The following is a 17,012-nucleotide window of genomic DNA, read 5'->3' as shown; positions in this document are numbered from 1 at the left end:
GTGTCCCAGCAGCCCCATCCCTTTGTCCCTCCCCATATACCTGATGTCCAGCTGACAGAGAGAGGACGAGGAATCCTCTGAGAAGACATCTGCCAGGGCCAGCAGTCCAGCATTTCCTGGGGAGGAGGGGAGAAGCACCTGTCAGTTCTAACTGAGAACAGGAACAGGGATGTCCCAAACCAACCTTGGCTGGGGAAAAGCCCACTCCTGCCAGTTTCTGAAGCCCCAGCACACAAATATCTATGTTCCTACTTCCATGTCCCCAGTTGAGAGGGCCATGCCCTCACCCACTGAGTTTCCAAGTCAAAGGTCTGGCCTCCACCCCTCCCTCCCCCTGGTCTGGGCCCCACCCAGGCGGTTCCCTGGCAGCCGAAGGCCCTTCAGTGTGGAGTTGCCCTTCATAGCAGCAACCATCTCAGGCAGAAATTGGGCTGGGCGCTTCTCAAACAGGCGGCAGAAGGAGAAGGTAATCTCTGTCAAGAAAAATTACAGTGAATTCTAATGGCTGCACTAGGACTGGTATTGTCCCTCCTCCTAGCAGTTGGCCCTAGCAGGGGGTGTGAACATTTTATAGGGGCCCAGAAAGAGGAAGGAATTTGTCCAAGGCCCTAAACAAGACTGGCACTAAATCAGGATTCAAATCAGAAATTGAACCTAAGATAGTCACTGTGGGGAGATTCTCTGCATGGCCAGTTCTCCATTTACTTCCTTCTTTCCCTCTCCATCCACTTAGCATCCTCTGTGCAGTGGTGGGGATCAGAAACAAGTATATGAGGGGAGCCTGGCACAACACATTTACCCCTTCCCACAACCACCAAGTTTCTGTCAGCCCCTGAAAGGTAAGGAAAACTTCTGGGTGAGACACTCAAAAGTGAGTAATTTCTTATGTTTAGTAATGATGTTGAATTTGGGGCCTTTTAGTAGGAAGCCCATACATGTTCTATGTACATTTTGTAGATGAGGACGCAAGACCAAGAAAGGAACAGTGGTTTGCTCACTTACAGTGAGACAGTGGCAGAGCCATGATGAGACCTGGTAACGTTCCAGGTTCTGAATGGAACCTCACCTTGAAGAGTCAGGTTCTGTAGCAAAAAGAGCACCTCACTCTGACAGTCAGCCAGATTCATGTCATGGAAGCTCAGCCTTTTCAGGGCTACGTTGTATTCTGGATTGGACACAGAGACAGTGGGCCAAGGGCATTAGCTTTCCCAGAGAACAATGCAGGAGCCCCGTCTACCCTCCCCCTTTTACCATTCTTGCTGGATCCTACCTTTGAGTGTCTGCAGCACAAGCCCAAAATCCTGGGGAGAAGCAAAGGTGGCACTATCCAGGGACAGCTGCTGCAGAGAACCTGAGGCCTTCAGTACAGAGCAGAGCAGTGGGGCTGGCTGGGCTCCCCGTGGAAACCCCATCTCCAACTGCTCCAAACAGTTTTCTGGAAACGGGGAGAGATTCCAGTTAGCCATCTCTATCTCACTCCCATAGCAAATCCAATCCTGTCCTTAAGGATTCACTAACAAGTCATTTATTCATCTAACTACTTGTCCTTGAGTGCCTAATTATGTCAGGCACTGTGCTAGATTCTGGGAATAGAGCACTAAATACAAGATCTAGTCTGCCTTCACAGAACTTTTAGTCCAGGAAGACTAAACTACTCAGACACAAGCAAAATGGTGGGATAAAATACATATAGGAACTATAGGAGCATACAGCAGGGCAACAGAGTCTAGTCTAAAAGTCAGTCAGTTTTTTCTTGGTTCAGACCCTTTTCCTGGAGGATGAGCTGCCATGGTGACTCCCTACTGGATTTATGGTGGTCTGGACCCTCTCCAGGCCAAAGTTTTCTTAAAGAATGGCAGGCGGTAAAGGGGAAGCAAATTCTAGATTAGCTAGGAATGAATGACGGCAGGCCTGGATTGGGGGTCCTCCCCACTTCCCCACACAAGTGCACCTGTACATTTTTGTTGAGACAAATACATATACAGACATGCAGTGCCTCACCTGGTATCTCCTCATCCCCGATTATGTGGCTAGGAGGTCCTGCATTCCCTGGCACAGCAGGGTTGTCCCGCTGGCTGGGGTGGTCGACACGAATAGAGAGGACCCGCAGCAGAGGCAGGGCTCGTACAATGGCGCGTGTCAGCTCCAGGATGGGCAGTGGTGAAAACAGGTCACTGAGATGCAGAGCCCGGAGGCGACATCCAGCCTGGCCTGACAGGGCCCGTAGACTGTCCAGTAGGCGAAAGATGTTAGAGCCCAGGCCTATCGCAGAAAAGAGATTAGGTCAAAGTCATGTGGGAACATAAGCAAGAACAAAGCTGTGCATGGGTAACGTTCAGACACAATTCCAAATATTTCTATTGATTACCACCAAATCTCTTGAGCTCTGAATCAGGTTATTTAGAACCATTTGTCTTTCAACTACTCATCCTCTGTCTTGCTTTTTCCTCAGGTAACCAGCAAACTCTGATGCCTACTATACTAGGCCATGCCCTCAAGAAACATGAGACAGGGCAGAGTCACAAAATAGAAGATGTTGTGGGGCAACATGTGGCTACCAGCTGACTGATAGGCCCAGACAGCAGCAGAGGTCTCTGGACTTCTGGGTTCTGAGTAGCTTCCTGGAAAAGCAGGGTTTTGAAGGAAGGAAATTTTGGACAGAGGGAGAAGACACAGTCACGGGTCACAGCTGGGACAGTACAAGAGGTTGGGGAGGGAAGTGCTTTTTGGCTGGGTGGGGGCTCAGGAAATAGCTCTAGAGGGTGGGAGGGTGCAGCCATATTGTGGAAGGTCCTGAAAGCTAAAGAGATGGTTTAACCTACAGGTCATGAGGAACACCTAGAAAACCGAGCAGGCGCTTATCAAATGACCCAATAGGGAGTATTTTGGGTGACTCATTGGGAATGAGGCAAGATGAGAGTAGGGCCCTGAAAAGGTTAGGGTAGTTTAATGCCACAAAACAAATACTTCCTTGGAACGCACTTGCTACCTCATCTCCCCTTGGACTGAGCAGGCTCCTATATTCATTCAACTAAACTTACCCACTAAATGTCAGGCTTTTTACTAGATGCTACTGTGCAGATGTTCCTACCTATACAGCCTCATAACAACAAAAATGTGATGGAAACTGGGGAAGTAGAGTACTATGGAAGTATAAAAGGATGAGTACGTAACATCTAGTCCAGGCTGCATTAGGCAGCTTCCCAGCTAAGTCCTGAAGAACATAAAGGAAGAGTGGGAGAAGAGTGTGGGAGAAAACTCAGCATATAAAAAGGCCTGAAAGAGAAAGACTGGCAGGGTCCAAGAAATGAAAAGTAATATACCTGGTGTGTAAAGTATAAGTGGGAAAGTGCGCATAAGACTATGGAGGTAAGCAAGGGTGAGAATATGAATGATGTAAGCAAAATTAAGAAGTATGGTGACAGGAAGCCACTGAAGGGTTTTTAAGTGAAGGAATGACTGGGTCAGATTTTCATTTTTTCAGAGTGCTTGAGCAGCAGAGTGAATAATGGTTTGTATGGCTTGAGTATGGAGTCAGGAGAAACTGCTGAAAAGATGAATCCAGGTGAAAAATAATGGTAGTTTGAATTAAAGAGATGGCAGTAGAGAAATACTTGCATTTGAGAGATTGTAAAGATGACATGGTGACCAAATAAAATATGTGGGGGTAAGAAAAGGAATCCAAAATGATTTCTCAGGTTTCTGGTTTGGGCTACCAAGTCAAGTGTGACACTGTTCATTGAGAACAGGATTACTATAGAGGGAAGAAGATGCATTCAGGTTGGATATGATGAGTTGGGAAGCATGTGGGTTATCAAATGGTGATATTTAATTCTAATAGGCAGTGGGGTAAATGAGTCTGGAGAAGGATGTGACTAACGTCAGAGAAAGGGGATTCTTCAGCATAGAGTTGGAAATTAAAGCCATGGGAATGGATGAAATTGAGCAAAAAGGGTCTGTAAAGTGGGAGAGTGCTGAGCCCTGATGAACTGATTATGAGATAAGAGAAGTAATGTCCAAACATGGAGAAATGATCAGAAAAGACTGAGGCAGTGGAAACAAGAATAGAGGGTATTTCATAAAGACAATGCTTAATAATAGCGAATGCTGCCAAGAGTTAATGTAAGATGGCAACTTGGAAGTGGGCTGTGAGTGAGAGTAGAGACAAATACAAATGATTCTTTAATTAGTAGTTAGGGAATGTGGGATTGAGAAAGGTGGTGGAGGTAGTTGTTTTTGATGGAGACCTGAACATATTTAAATGTTGGTAGGAGAGTAAGAAGAGAGAAAGGTATCATAAATAGTGGTTTAAAAGCATGGATTCTGGAGCCAGCCTGCCTTGGTTGACTCCTAGCTGTACAATTTACTAGCCAAGTTATCCTGGGCAAGTCATTTAACATCACAGAGTTGCTGTGAGAAGTAAACTAGTTTATAACAGAGAGTACTTAAAGTATGCTTGATACACTAAGCATATATAAAAGTTACCTATTAGGGCATTTGAGAAATAAGCTTCCCTAAAATGGGAGTATGGATCCAGAGCACAGGTAATAAAAATAGTGTTAGATAGGATGGCATTCTCTTTCCACATGGTGGAGGAGGAAAGGATGAGTGCAGACGTAGGAAAGTTTATAGGTTTGTGAACAAATTGAAGAAGGTTATGTGATGGCTTTTTATTTTCTGTGACATAGGAGGTGAGGTCATGTGTTGAGAAAGGAAAAAGGGAAGGATTCGGAAGTGGCAGAGTAGGAATGGGAACTGAGGTTGCAACCACAGTGAGGGTTCATATGAGATTGACAACATGAATGTATAGTAGCACCAATTTGCACAGTTGTGTGATTTTCTCTAGCAGTGCCCACCAATCTAGGCAAATACCCCAATATGGCTGGGTTTAACCATATTTGAAGTTTTGCTAGCTGGGCACAGCTAGGTGGGACAGGACTGGGTCTGCTTTACAGGTTGCTAGTCTGATAAAAAAAAAAAATCCTGTCCCACACCTCCTGTCTGTATAGCGGCTTGGATATGACAGGTAGGATCCTACTCCAGCCCTGGCTGGGCCTGTATATACCATACTGCTCCCATCTTCCTTTGCATTTCCTCCCATATCTATAATGCACCCATTCTAAAGATTTCAGCTGATTTATCTCATTGTCCTCAATCAAGCCTATAGTCTTCATGTTCCTCTCCCCTAGCACTGATAGTCTGCCACTACTTCATGTGTGTGCCTCCAGCTTCCTGGTCATATCCACCATGCCCCCCCACCCCACCCCCCACAGGATTGGGCACACAGCTGGTGCTGTTGGGCGACCCGGGCCCAATTCCTGCCTGTCCAGGGCTCTCACCATTGTAAGAGAGTGTGAGGCTCTCCAGAGACACCCAGGAGCTCAGCAGGTGGCACAGTGTCAGAGCTGCTTCTGTGGAGAGTGGAACTGTGAATAGCTCCAAAGTGGAGATGCTGCGGAATCGTTGGGAGGCCTCCAGTGCTGGAAGCCCCAGGCAGCTGGGATCTGACCCATCCAAAGCTCCACAAGCCACCTCCCCGATCTCCATCTCTTCGCCATCCTCCTTCTCACCAGCCACAATGAAAACAAAGTCATATAGGTCTTCAGACTCTGCACCAGACCCCTGACGGGTGCGAGTACCCTTCTTCCCTGTAGCTCGCTTGAAACGCTTTAGGGGCTTAGGCTGTGGGGCTGAGCTAGCTGGAGCCCGTTTGGATGAGGATGTGGAAGAAGAGGCAGAGGAGGTTGCGGCTAGAGCCGAGGGTGGCCGCCGAGTGCCAGGAGCCTCCTGGGAGGTGGCTGGAGGGGGCAGCTCCCTCTTAGGGTCTGTTCCGCCTGTGGTCAGGCTTTCCTGTGTGCTCCGGCGTGTTACCCGAGTGGCAGGTGCAACTCTGGGCATCTGCTTGGCTTCACTCTTCCGCCGGTTGGCCATCAGGGCTGCAGCACATCGCTCGGCAGCATCCCGGCGAGGTCTACGTGAGCCCAGCAAGAGGGATCCTTCATCTCTGGATGGGGCCCGGCCTCGGGAGGCTTCTCCACAGAGGTGGCAAGGTGGGCCACCAGGGCCTGGCTGCCAGAAGCCAGCACTCATGGTGAGGATAAGGATGAAAAGGGCTGACTCAGGCACAGGCCAGGAGTATAGTGACACCTGGCTGACAGCCCCATGGTGAATGAGCTGGTGCAACAGCTGCCGAAGTGACTGCTGAGCAGCCACATCAGAGAACAGCAGGTGGCGGAACTTGAGGGTGTGCAGGGAACTGGCCAGGGTCTCCAGAACCCTGCGGTTGGTTTCAGCCACTAGCTCAGTTGCACCCTGCAGCATGTTGCAGATGGTGAGCTGCCGGACATGGCGAGAGCTGTGCAGAAGAGGCGAGAAGCGCTGGTCACAAAGACGCCTGTCAGAAGACACATCAATGGTCCCACGTAGAACATGGGAAAAAAAGGCCTCCATAAACTTAGCTCGCCAACAGGTCACGCTCTGAAAGCAAGAACATGCCAGACAGCCATGACACTGCATGCTATCCATGGAACTGTCATCATCCTAATATTCTATAAGCTCTTTCTCCCTTCCAATTGTTAGCTATTTACTGGGCATTTTTATGAGCCAAGCAATATTCTGAATAATTTATATGAATTCATTTAGTCCTTTGAGATATGTATTACTATTAGCACAACTTTCTAGGTATGAAAACTGAGGCACAAAGAGGTTATTGCCTATGGCTCAGACAGATAAGTGGAATCAAGATTTGAACCAGGAAATCTGGTTCCAGAGTCCACATTTTTTTTTTTTGCTGTAGTGCCTCTAGCAAAGTAGTCTTACCACCACCCTTTGTTCAGCCCATTATCACTTCATACCTGACCACTTCATTAGCTTCCTGACTGCTCTCCCTGCCTCCTTTTCCCCTTCCCAAACCACCTGGCACAAGCTCACTTGTTCATCTTTGTAAAATACCACTTTGACCACATTACTCTGCTTTAATGGGAAAGCTCTCCACAGTATGGCCTCTGACTACCTGAAAAGCTTTATCCCCTACTTGTTGCTCATGTGAGTGCTTTTCTTTGGCCAAATTGGTCCCCTCACTGACCCAAACCTGCCTTTTATGTCCTTTCCTACATCTGCCAAAAATGCTCTCCATTGCCAGACCAAAAGGCCCTACTAACAGTTCACTCTGAGGCAGGCAAGCAGTCTCTCTCCCTTGTTGGGACTCCTCTCATCATCTGACTACTCAGGTCTAAGATATTGGTAGATACTGTCTCACTGTCTCACATGCCTTTGTACATGTCTTATTATCCCAACCAGATTAGAAATTCCTAGGGAGCAGAAAACAAATCTTAAGATTTTTTTCTTCAAGGCAATAAATAAGTTATTTGTTTTGCTGGATATGGGACTTCATCAGATTATTCTCTTATGTTTAGAACTGCACATCAGGATTTCCTGTGTATGTTTTTTTCTCCCATAATTCATACGCCAGGGATTCAGATTTGATTCTGCTATGTTACATCTGTGGGGTGAGGACCAGGCACCTTTATTTTTTAAACCTACCCAAGTGATTCTGAAGTACATAAAAGGTTGGGAATTACTGTTGCCTACCACAAAAAGGTACACTGAGACAAAGAGAGGTACCAGGCCCCAGAATTTCTAATTCAAGATCATCCCTTTATCTCCATCCTCTCCTAAGGTGCAGTAGAAAGTCTGTTGCCTTTGCTGAGGTCCCAGCTCTTCCATTATACTCTGGACCTCTCAACCTCTTTCCTCATCTGTAAAGTGTGGATAACATCACCTGCTTCACAGGATTGTTGTGAAGATCAAATGAGACAGTGCAAGTGAAAAGCAGTTTATAACTTGTAAATACAAAGTAAATGTCATTGCTGCTGCTGCTGCTAATGATGATAATTAGCCCAGGTGGGTACTGTGAAATGGGCTTGACAGAGGCAGGATGCTTATTCAGCCTGAAGCACAAGCAGTGGGGGCCTGAGGTTCCCCAAGACTAAAAGACTCTTCTCTTTGGTTCTTACCCTGCCTTCAAGCATTCCTCCATACCAGAATGACCCCCAATTTATATGAGGTTCTTGGCAGGACGTGGGTCAGCAGGAAGGTAATGGCTGCGCCCCTGCTGTTCTCAGGTAAAAGTGCCATTCCCCTAGACTGGTAATAATTAGGAATGATTTCTTCATTGCTTGAGCTAACTGTATGCAGCTACATTAGGGTCTCTCACCAGCAGCAGTATAGGTGCATTGTGGCAGGATGGGGGGTGCGGGGATCTGGCAACCAAATCTCTGCTCTAGCCTTGAGTGGAGGCCAGGAAGGTAACCCTGAGTCCTTCAGGTTTACCTTTAGCATATTTCCTACACATTTGCTGGCCCACTCCCACAACCTTGAAAGACAGTTGCAGGTGACCCTAGCAAGACTTTTAGCTCACTAATGAGAAAGTCAGATATTATAAGACAGCCAGAAACCTGGACAAAGATGTGAACCAAGATTTTGTGGCTGTTTTTGGCCATAAGAGGCATCTAAGAAATGTAGTTTAGATAACTAAATACTGGAATTTTCAGACATTTTAATGATTGATAATGGGAGAGAATATCTGAAATCAGAACATCCCTGACATGATAACTGCAGTGAGAAACAGTATAGCACAGTGATTAAGATCATGCACTCCACAGTCAGACTGCTTCACTTTGAATGCTGGGTCTGCCATTCACTTTACATTATCTGTAAAGTGAGGAAGATAACTATAACCACATTAGAGTTATTTTGAGGAGTAAATGAGTGTAAGTTATTATAACTTCAATGGCTTCTTTATAGTGAATTAATGCATAAGCAGACTGCATTTTATTCCATCACTATCTTTTAGAAAAATCTATGCTAAAACTTCAAAGCTGAAAAATACTAGAGGGCTCTAGTTCAAGCCACTCTTTGTGTGTATTTGCACACTATAGCCCAGGGAATGCTGAGTGATTTCAATACAATGAGGTGAAGAGAAAGCTGCCTACAATACAATCTCTCATCCATTCTCAATGGGCTGGCAACTCTGGCACTCATAGGGGAGGAGGAGGTTTGTGTAGGAACATCTAAACTAGGAAGGGCTAAATATTTTCTTGTACTAAATAGCGAAAGCCATTAAATGTTACCATATATTGTCCATTGTTTTCCTGATAACAGAAGTGTTATTTGTGGAAGGAAAAGAAACAAACCAAAAATCATGTGTAAACCCACAGTGAACTCTGGGTATTTATGTATCTGTGAATAGCTACATATATTTATTTTTACAGTATTGAGATGATCCAAACAGTTTCAAATACTGTGCTTAAAAAAATTATACCACCATATCTTTAAATATTTTTACAGCATAATTTTATTAATATTTTGAAAATATGGATGTACCATAATTCAATACTTTCTGTACTGTTGAATATTTAAATTGTTTCTAGCTTTTTGATATTGAACTTTGCTATAATGAACAAAAGGAAATCTTCATAAGTATAAATTCTGAGAAGTAGAATTTCTAGTTAAAGAATTTGAACATTTTAAAACTGTTGACAAATACCACCAAATTGCCCCACCAAGGAAGTTATAACAATTTTTGCTTCCCACCACAACCTCAAGAGCATATGAAAGTGAAAGTTTCATCCACCCCTGGCCAATCCCAGGCATTATCTTTTAAAACAAATGACTTAACTAATTTAAGAGGTGAAATATTACTTTTCTTTCCATTTTTTTATTAATTCATTAATGAGACTGAACATTTTTGGCTTTACAGGAAGATTTTTATATGTTCTGTGACTTGTCCAAATCTTTACTTATCTTATTCTACTGACATGTTAATCAGTCTTATTCTCTTTATCCCTTTGTTTTGCAAATATTGTTGGAAACATTCTTTCCCAGTTTATCTTTCCCTGTTTACCTTTTAAATTTTGTTTATAGTATTGATATTTTATGTGCTCAAATACGTCCATATTTTCTTTTTTGGTTCCGCCTATTTCATGATTGGTATTTTTTTCTCTATCCTGAGATTAGGTAATCAGCATTTTTGTTTTCTTTTAGTTGTTTTGTGCTTTACTTTTTATATTTTAATCTTTCAACCATAGAGAAATTATTTTGGAATATATTGTAAAGGGAGACTCTAAAATTTTTTCCAAATAGTTACACCAATTACTAGAGAACCACTTATTGAATAATCCTTCATTTCCCCACTGCTTTATCGCGAGAGTATCTATCCTATTCTACAAATCTCTTTATGCACACACAGTACTACACAATTTGAAATACTACTGCTTTGTAAGCAGTCAGGGGCTATTTCTATCTTTCCTGCATCCCTGGAACCTAGTATAGAGTCTGAAACTAAGCAGGCACTTAATAGTACTTTTGAATTATGAATGAGGTGAGGGTTACGTTGTGTGTGAGAGTTCCAAGTCAGAAGCTCTGCCTAGGTGACTCATGGGACACCAAACCTGGTGCCTCGTAAATGTTCTGAAATGCTCTGAGCCTGGAAAATAGGAAGGCTAAGGTAATGTTGAGAAAACAAAGCCTTTTCCAAGAGAAAGCTGTTAGAAGCCCCATCACCTGCTAGTCAACCACACTGCTTGGGAAACACTAGGACAAAATGAATCTGATGTTTCTTTAAAGGTGGCAGAAAGCGTCTGCTTCTCTTCCTTGTAAGGCCTAACTCCTATAAATAGTGCCTGAGGATTTTGCTGAGCCTCAGTGTCGTCACTGTGAACTCCAGGGGTCACAGTACAGATCTGGAAGTAGAAAAGCTAAAGGATACGAGGCTGAATGTTACTGAACCCATTGAATCCTCAGAAATTAAGCCTCCAATTCCTGATACTAGCCTGTTTTCTTTTCAGTTGGCCTCATTCACCATATAAAGTACAGCTAAAATACTACTTCCTAGGGAAGCCTTTCTAGCTTCCTTCTCCCTGAGCCTCTATCACACCACTTATTCTACCATAATATGTTCCCTACTGAACTGGTAGTACCTCAAGATTGGGGACTGTGTCTATACTTCCAATAGCTAGCATAAGACCTAGTAGATGGTAAGTTTTAGTAAACATTTATTGAATAAATAAATATGTCCTATCACCTACTTGTGGAGCAGCAAAAGAAATTCTGCTTAAATGAGAGTTCAAGTTGAGTTATATCTGAATCACTGAATAGCACACTCTCAGGCTGAAAGAAGCCCTAAAGGTCATCTTATCCAACTGCTCTTCCAGTGCTTTAATTCCCTCTACAACACCAAGTTATCCAGACTTTATTTGAACACTAATGATGGGAAGTTCTACCTCTGGAATTAGCTTGTTTTGTCACTGGTAAGCTCTGAGTTTAAAAGTTCTACTTTAACTTTAGCAAAAATTTATCCTCCTTTCGCTTCCACCCAGAGCAAGTCTATTAATCCCTCTTTCATGTGACAAATATTTCAAGATAGTTCATGCTCCCAAGTCTTCTTTTCTTCAGAAAATACACATCCCCAGTCTTCTAAATGTGGCTCACATGATATGGCTTTGACTTCTTTCTCCATATTCCAGAGGTAGCCTGTCCACTGTAGAACTAACTAGACAGGACTACTGTCCCCCTTGTCCTTCAGCCTATTTTATATTCACATTAGTGCACACAACTCAGTCCTATGAGTGGCCTCAGCACAGTTGAATAAACATCCTAAATCTTTTTCATACAAGCTGCCGCTAAGTCAGGACCCTCCACCTGCTGCCCTGAGGCCATAAAATTGGAGTTTTTTTAGACTCAAGCAGAGTTTACTTTCATCTTGTTGGATCTGGCCATTGCTCCTGCTCTGTCAAGACCTCTATGAATCCTAGTTCTGTCATCCAGTGTGAACACTACCCTTCCCTGTTTTGTGTTACCTGCAAAGATGGTGAGAAAGCAAGTCAATGACAGCTGCCAAACAGGCCAGAATCCTGTGACAAGCCATCAGAGCCCTCCTCCAAAATCCATTCCATCCCTTCCCCTGCACTTTACCAGTGTCCAACTTGTGTTTGTGTGCTATTCCTGCTTTCATGGTACAAAGCCAGGCCAGAGTTCTACCTAGTGCCTTAACTTACCTCCAAACTGGAAGGCCTAGTCTTCATCAGCTCATCCCAGAGCCGGCGCCAGATGGCCTGTGTGGAAAGGCCTGTAGGGAGAAATATCACACTTAATTGGCTGCTCCCTGGCCACCATGAGGGAAGTATATCAGCCTTTCAAACTCCTTCTCTGGGTTCACAGGAACAATATGATTAACTCTTAGAGTTGACTCTAAAGACAGACTGCCTGGGTTTGAGTATCAACAATACCACTTTCTAGCTGTGTGACCTTGGGCAAGTTTCTTAATGTCTCTGTACCTCAGTTTCCTCATCTGTAGAAGGTATTAATATTAGCTATTTCATAGTGTAGCTGAAAGGATTAAATGAGTAAATGAGTTCCTTTGTGTAAAATGCCTAGGACAGTGCTTGGCACATAAGGATTAAATATGTGCCCAATGTGTCCAATGAGGGCTGTGGGGGGCAGCTTAGTAAAACAGAAAACTAAGATTCAGAAGATCTGGGTTCTAGTTTTGGCTTTGCTATTAAATGTGGTGTGCCTGTGTCTCACTTTTATCAGTATAATAGAGATCAAATATTTGCCTTGTGTTTTATAAGAAACTGAGGAATCAGGTAAGAAAGGAGTTGTGAGGGTACTTTTTGAAAAGTATGAAGTTCTATGCAGGTATCAGGTGTAATATTTACCTGAAGAACAACATGGTGCCTTGCTCACAATCATTGACTAAGAAAGAGACTGAAAGACACTTACCTTTCTTCAGGGCAGTTTCCTCAATCCTCTCCAAGTAATATATATTGAGCAGAGGTAAGATGCTTTGCAGTATTGGGCCTGGGAGGGCTACAAAAATCAAAACACAAAATTTACTCCCCCCCCCTCCCCAGGGTTCCAAGCATTATTTACCCTATCTGAAAGGAAGATGGAAGGGCAGACTTCTCATCTGACAAATGGAGTCTGTAGAAGATAACCTAAGTCTATTCCTAAACTGTGGTCCACTTATCTTCAGCCACAGTTAGCAGCTGGAATTTCAGGGGCATGCACTTCTTCAAGGCTGAGATAATCCCATAAAACAAGCTAGTATGCTCATTTAGGAGATGGTCAATTCAGTTCTGCAATATGTGGTAAAAGGTTCTGCATAATTTGGGGTCCATTAACCTCTTCAGCTTCCTGCTTTGCCTCCTACACTTTGGCCAGAGTAAACTATTTTTTTTTTCATTTCCTTAACATGTTATGCTGCTTTCTGCCTATGTGCCTTTGCTCATGCTATTCTCTCTGCCAGGAATGTCCTTACCACTTTTAGCATATCAAATAATTATCTTCCAAGTGTCAAATGCCCTTTATTAAGCCTTTTCTGACTTCCTTTCCCACTCATTCAGATCAACCACTTCCATCCTTTGGATCCCCACTATACCCTCAACTAGTACTTTTCTATGGAGAAGAGAATAATTAGGATCTACACTCTAAATTCAACATATCTAAAAACAAAACCTGCTCCTATTGACTCTCCTAGTTCTGAGAGGCACAATTATGGCTAAAGGATTTGGTCTCTGGAGGAAGAAAAAACTGGCTGAAATCTTGTCCATACCACTTAATTAACTGTGAATCTTTTGGAAAATTATTTAACCTCAGTTTCCTCAATTTTAAAACGGGGACAATAATAACTACCTCATGGGATTGTTGTGAAGATCAAAGGAGATCATACTTGTAATCTGTTTAAGATAATGCCTGATCACAATAAGCTTACTAAACGCTGAGTATTGTTATTCCTACCCTGTCAATAGCACTTCCGTCCTGCCAAAAATAGGTCTAAAATCTTGGAGCAAACCATAGCTAAGGAAAGTTCTTTAAAATTTTCATTACAGGATCTCCTTTTATCTTTACTTGCGGAATAACTGAATTTTGATACCAAGCATCTATAACAATTATTTGTACATATTAGGCCTCAATGTACCTGGTGAATGACAGCATTAATTCCCTATGTTATTACATTAACGTAGGCCACATCACCTTTTATCTGGACTATTGTAACAGCCTTCTACCCACTCTCATTGACTACAGTGTCTCTCCATCCTGCTCTTGGTGATGCCATCCCCCTCTTCAAAACTCTTCAAAGGCTCTCTATTGCCTTCAAGATAAAGTCCAAACTCCACACCCTGGCACTCAAGGCCCTTTATAACATACCTTATCCTAATTCCTGGCTGCTTCTCCCACTACACTCTCTCCTTTTTGTCAACCAGCTAAGTTTCCTCATTGTACCCTTTCCTGCTTCCTCTGCCCCCTTTATTCCTTTTCTTGCCTATCAAAAAGCAATGTTAGTCCACTACCTCCAGGAAGCCTTTCCTGGCTGTCAGCCCACATTGAGCTCTTCGTCCAAAATAGCACTGCCTAAGCACACCTCTTAGTTGGCCCTTCTCCTAAGAGGGCTTACTTGATTCCGCTTTCTCTGTGTGAGTGTTTATACCTATCTAGGCCTATAGGAGCTCTTCTTCCCCTGTCTCCCTCCTTTCAGCCCGGTTGGGAGTTCAACCAGTGATAATGGTGGTGGTGTGTACAGTAGTGGTGGGGGAGGGAAGAAGGGAGAAAGGAAAATTCAGTCAACTGTCAAGTGATTGTTTTAGTGGAAAGAGGCAACAAACAGGTTCTTCCAGAGCCTTGCCCCTTCCCTCCAATCTAGTCCCCTGTGTTTTGCCATCTCCTCTTACAGCCACAGGAATTCTCATTCCTTATTATCCACAAACCTCTCTCCTCCTTTCTCCATATGCCAGGCTCTTCCTTGCTTCCTTTCAGCCTACATCTCTAATGCTTCCCTTTCCCAACTTGGGGCCTCCACACACAGTCCTCTCCCCTCCTAGCCAGGTTTAGCATCCCAGAAGCTCCAGGCCGACACTGCCAGACGTGCTCTGCTTTCTTCAATATTCCCCATGACTCTTCCTCTGCTCAGCTCCACTGGGACTTTTTCTCCCATTTCCCATGGGTCAACCTGACCCCTCTCCTCAGCTGCTGGCACAGGGCCTCGACAATCCACCCCCTCGACCAGGCCTGAAGACTTCTAGCAGTCTTCCCCACTACACAAGGCACTTAGGCCTTTTCAGGATCTGTTCCCCACCCCCACCTCACCAAAGGCCTCCCACTCTATTCCCGGGCCTCCTTGACCACTCTCCACAGTCTTGGGACTTATTCCTGGAGCACTTGACCCCCCTGAACTCCAGGATCTCTTTTCTACACCCACCTCTCAAGATATAACCCAAGCACCTCATTAAGGGACCTGAAGCCTTCACTCCCGACCTGACCAGGGCCTTCTTCCTGGCAAAGACACCACCCCTGCCCCTGAGGCCTCCTCATAGAACCCTCCTCCCTCCCCACCACAAGGCCCAGGGCCTCCTCTCCTGCCACCCCTCCCCCAACCTGGGCCCTCAGCCTGGCTGGACCTCCTCACCCAACTTTAGCCCTGGCCTCTGAACCCCACCCCGTCACACCACCAGTCTGTCAGGCCCAAGGCCTCTAAACCTCTGTGAAGCCAGGCCTGCCTCCCAGAGTACTCGCTTTCCCCCTCTTTCACTCTCCACTATCAGTTCTCAAGTCGCGGATCTGAGTTTCCCTCAGATGCCAGACTGCGATCGGCGGTACCCATTCCACAGCCCGGCCTCCTCCTGCCCCATTTGGCTGGAGGTCTCCTCTCCTCCATTACTCGGCCTGCTGGACTCCCGGGCGGGACTCCGAGTAGTCGGTTCACCCTTCTCGGACCCTCAACCCGGCGTCCTGGGCCGCACGCCTTTGGTGCTCTGCCTAGGCGCCCTCAACCGAAGCCGGGCCGCCCTCGGGCCTGGGGCCTTCTTTCACTCCCATTTGGACCAAGGCCTCCTAGCGACTACGCGCCACCTCTCCCATTTCGGCCGTCAGTCCGGGATCCCCGGGCCGTCGCCCCGCCCGGGGCCTCCTCAGCCCTCTTCGCCTGTCCGTCATTCCTGACGCCCTCGCTCGCTGACCCGCTCCGGGCCTCCCTTTATCCGCACTCGAGCCCCTCCTAGGTGATCGGGCCAATTCAAGCAGCCTCCGGCGTTCCCTGCCCAGCCGGTCCGTGAGGCGCTCAATCAGTTAGGCACCCAAGGCCCCGACCGTCAGTTCGCTCCCTTCAGCTCCGGGCCGTCAGACAGGCCCCGGCGCCCGGGGCTTTTCGGCCTCTCCCCCAGCCCCATTCCCGCGCTCTCCTATTTACTAGGCTGCCCCCGCTCAGGGGCTTGGCATCCCGAGTCTCGGCACTCACGGTGTGTAAGGCAGAAACTCAAGGCGCCGGGCCGGCAGTCAGATTCTGTGGCCCCGGGTTTGGCCTCCAGGCCTTAGGCCGGGCCTCCCAACCTCGGCCCCCGCCCCCGGACAGCCCGGGCCATACAGGCCCGTCGGTCCGAGAGCCTACACTCTCCAGTTCGGCCCAGCCCGAGTGTCAGTTCGGTGCCCAAGGCCCCGGCCCGTCAGTCCAGCCTCTGTCGCCTGGGCCCGGTTTGCTTCGCCCCGGACAGGGCCTCCTGGCCTCGCCCCCCGTCCCCCTTTCAGGCCGCGGTCCAAGTTCACCTGCCGGTTTGGTCTCCGTCATTACTCTGCTCGGCCCGGTCAGTCACAGAATTCATGCTCCAGCCCGACAATCCGGCTTCCATTGCCGGAGGCTGGGCCTCGCCCCGGGCCTCCCGGCCTCGCCCCCCGCGCCCCCCGGCCGCTGGGCCGCCCCCGCTCGTTGCCAGAAGTAACCCCTCGCCCCGCGACTTACCCCACACCCCGCTCTCCAGAACCCCCATATGGGCGCTCACCGCCCGCCCGCACAGCTCGAACAGGGCGGGGGGAGCGCTGGGGCCCGAGGCCGAGCTCTTCGCTGGCGCCGCCTCCCGGGACGTGGCCTCCATGGTCGTTGCCGCCGCTACCTCACAGAACCAGCAACTCCGGGCGCGCCAGGCCTCGGGCGCCGCCATCTTGGGGAGGTGCGCGAGCCC

The 17,012-nt window shown here is 46.6% G+C and overlaps 1 protein-coding gene across 1 annotated transcript in view; it reads right to left on the bottom strand.

The window, feature by feature from the left end:
* The window catches only part of LRRC41 (leucine rich repeat containing 41), a 17,772-nt gene extending 760 nt beyond the window's left edge, over window positions 1-17,012 (bottom strand). The window contains exons 1-9 of the mRNA XM_037827326.1: window positions 16,793-17,012; window positions 12,784-12,870; window positions 12,057-12,127; window positions 5,340-6,477; window positions 2,002-2,262; window positions 1,271-1,435; window positions 1,067-1,165; window positions 351-473; window positions 41-116 (exon numbers count right to left, since the gene is read on the bottom strand). Of these exons, the coding sequence (XP_037683254.1) occupies window positions 41-116; window positions 351-473; window positions 1,067-1,165; window positions 1,271-1,435; window positions 2,002-2,262; window positions 5,340-6,477; window positions 12,057-12,127; window positions 12,784-12,870; window positions 16,793-16,991 (2,219 nt within the window). The 5' untranslated portion in view covers window positions 16,992-17,012. The remainder of the gene's footprint in view (window positions 1-40; window positions 117-350; window positions 474-1,066; window positions 1,166-1,270; window positions 1,436-2,001; window positions 2,263-5,339; window positions 6,478-12,056; window positions 12,128-12,783; window positions 12,871-16,792) is intronic.

The sequence above is a fragment of the Choloepus didactylus genome, chromosome 2 (assembly GCF_015220235.1).
Source record: "Choloepus didactylus isolate mChoDid1 chromosome 2, mChoDid1.pri, whole genome shotgun sequence".
Classification (NCBI taxonomy): Eukaryota; Metazoa; Chordata; class Mammalia; order Pilosa; family Megalonychidae; genus Choloepus; species Choloepus didactylus.
The sequence above is the reverse complement of the archived record's forward strand: the minus strand, read 5'-3'. Positions and strand labels throughout refer to the sequence as shown.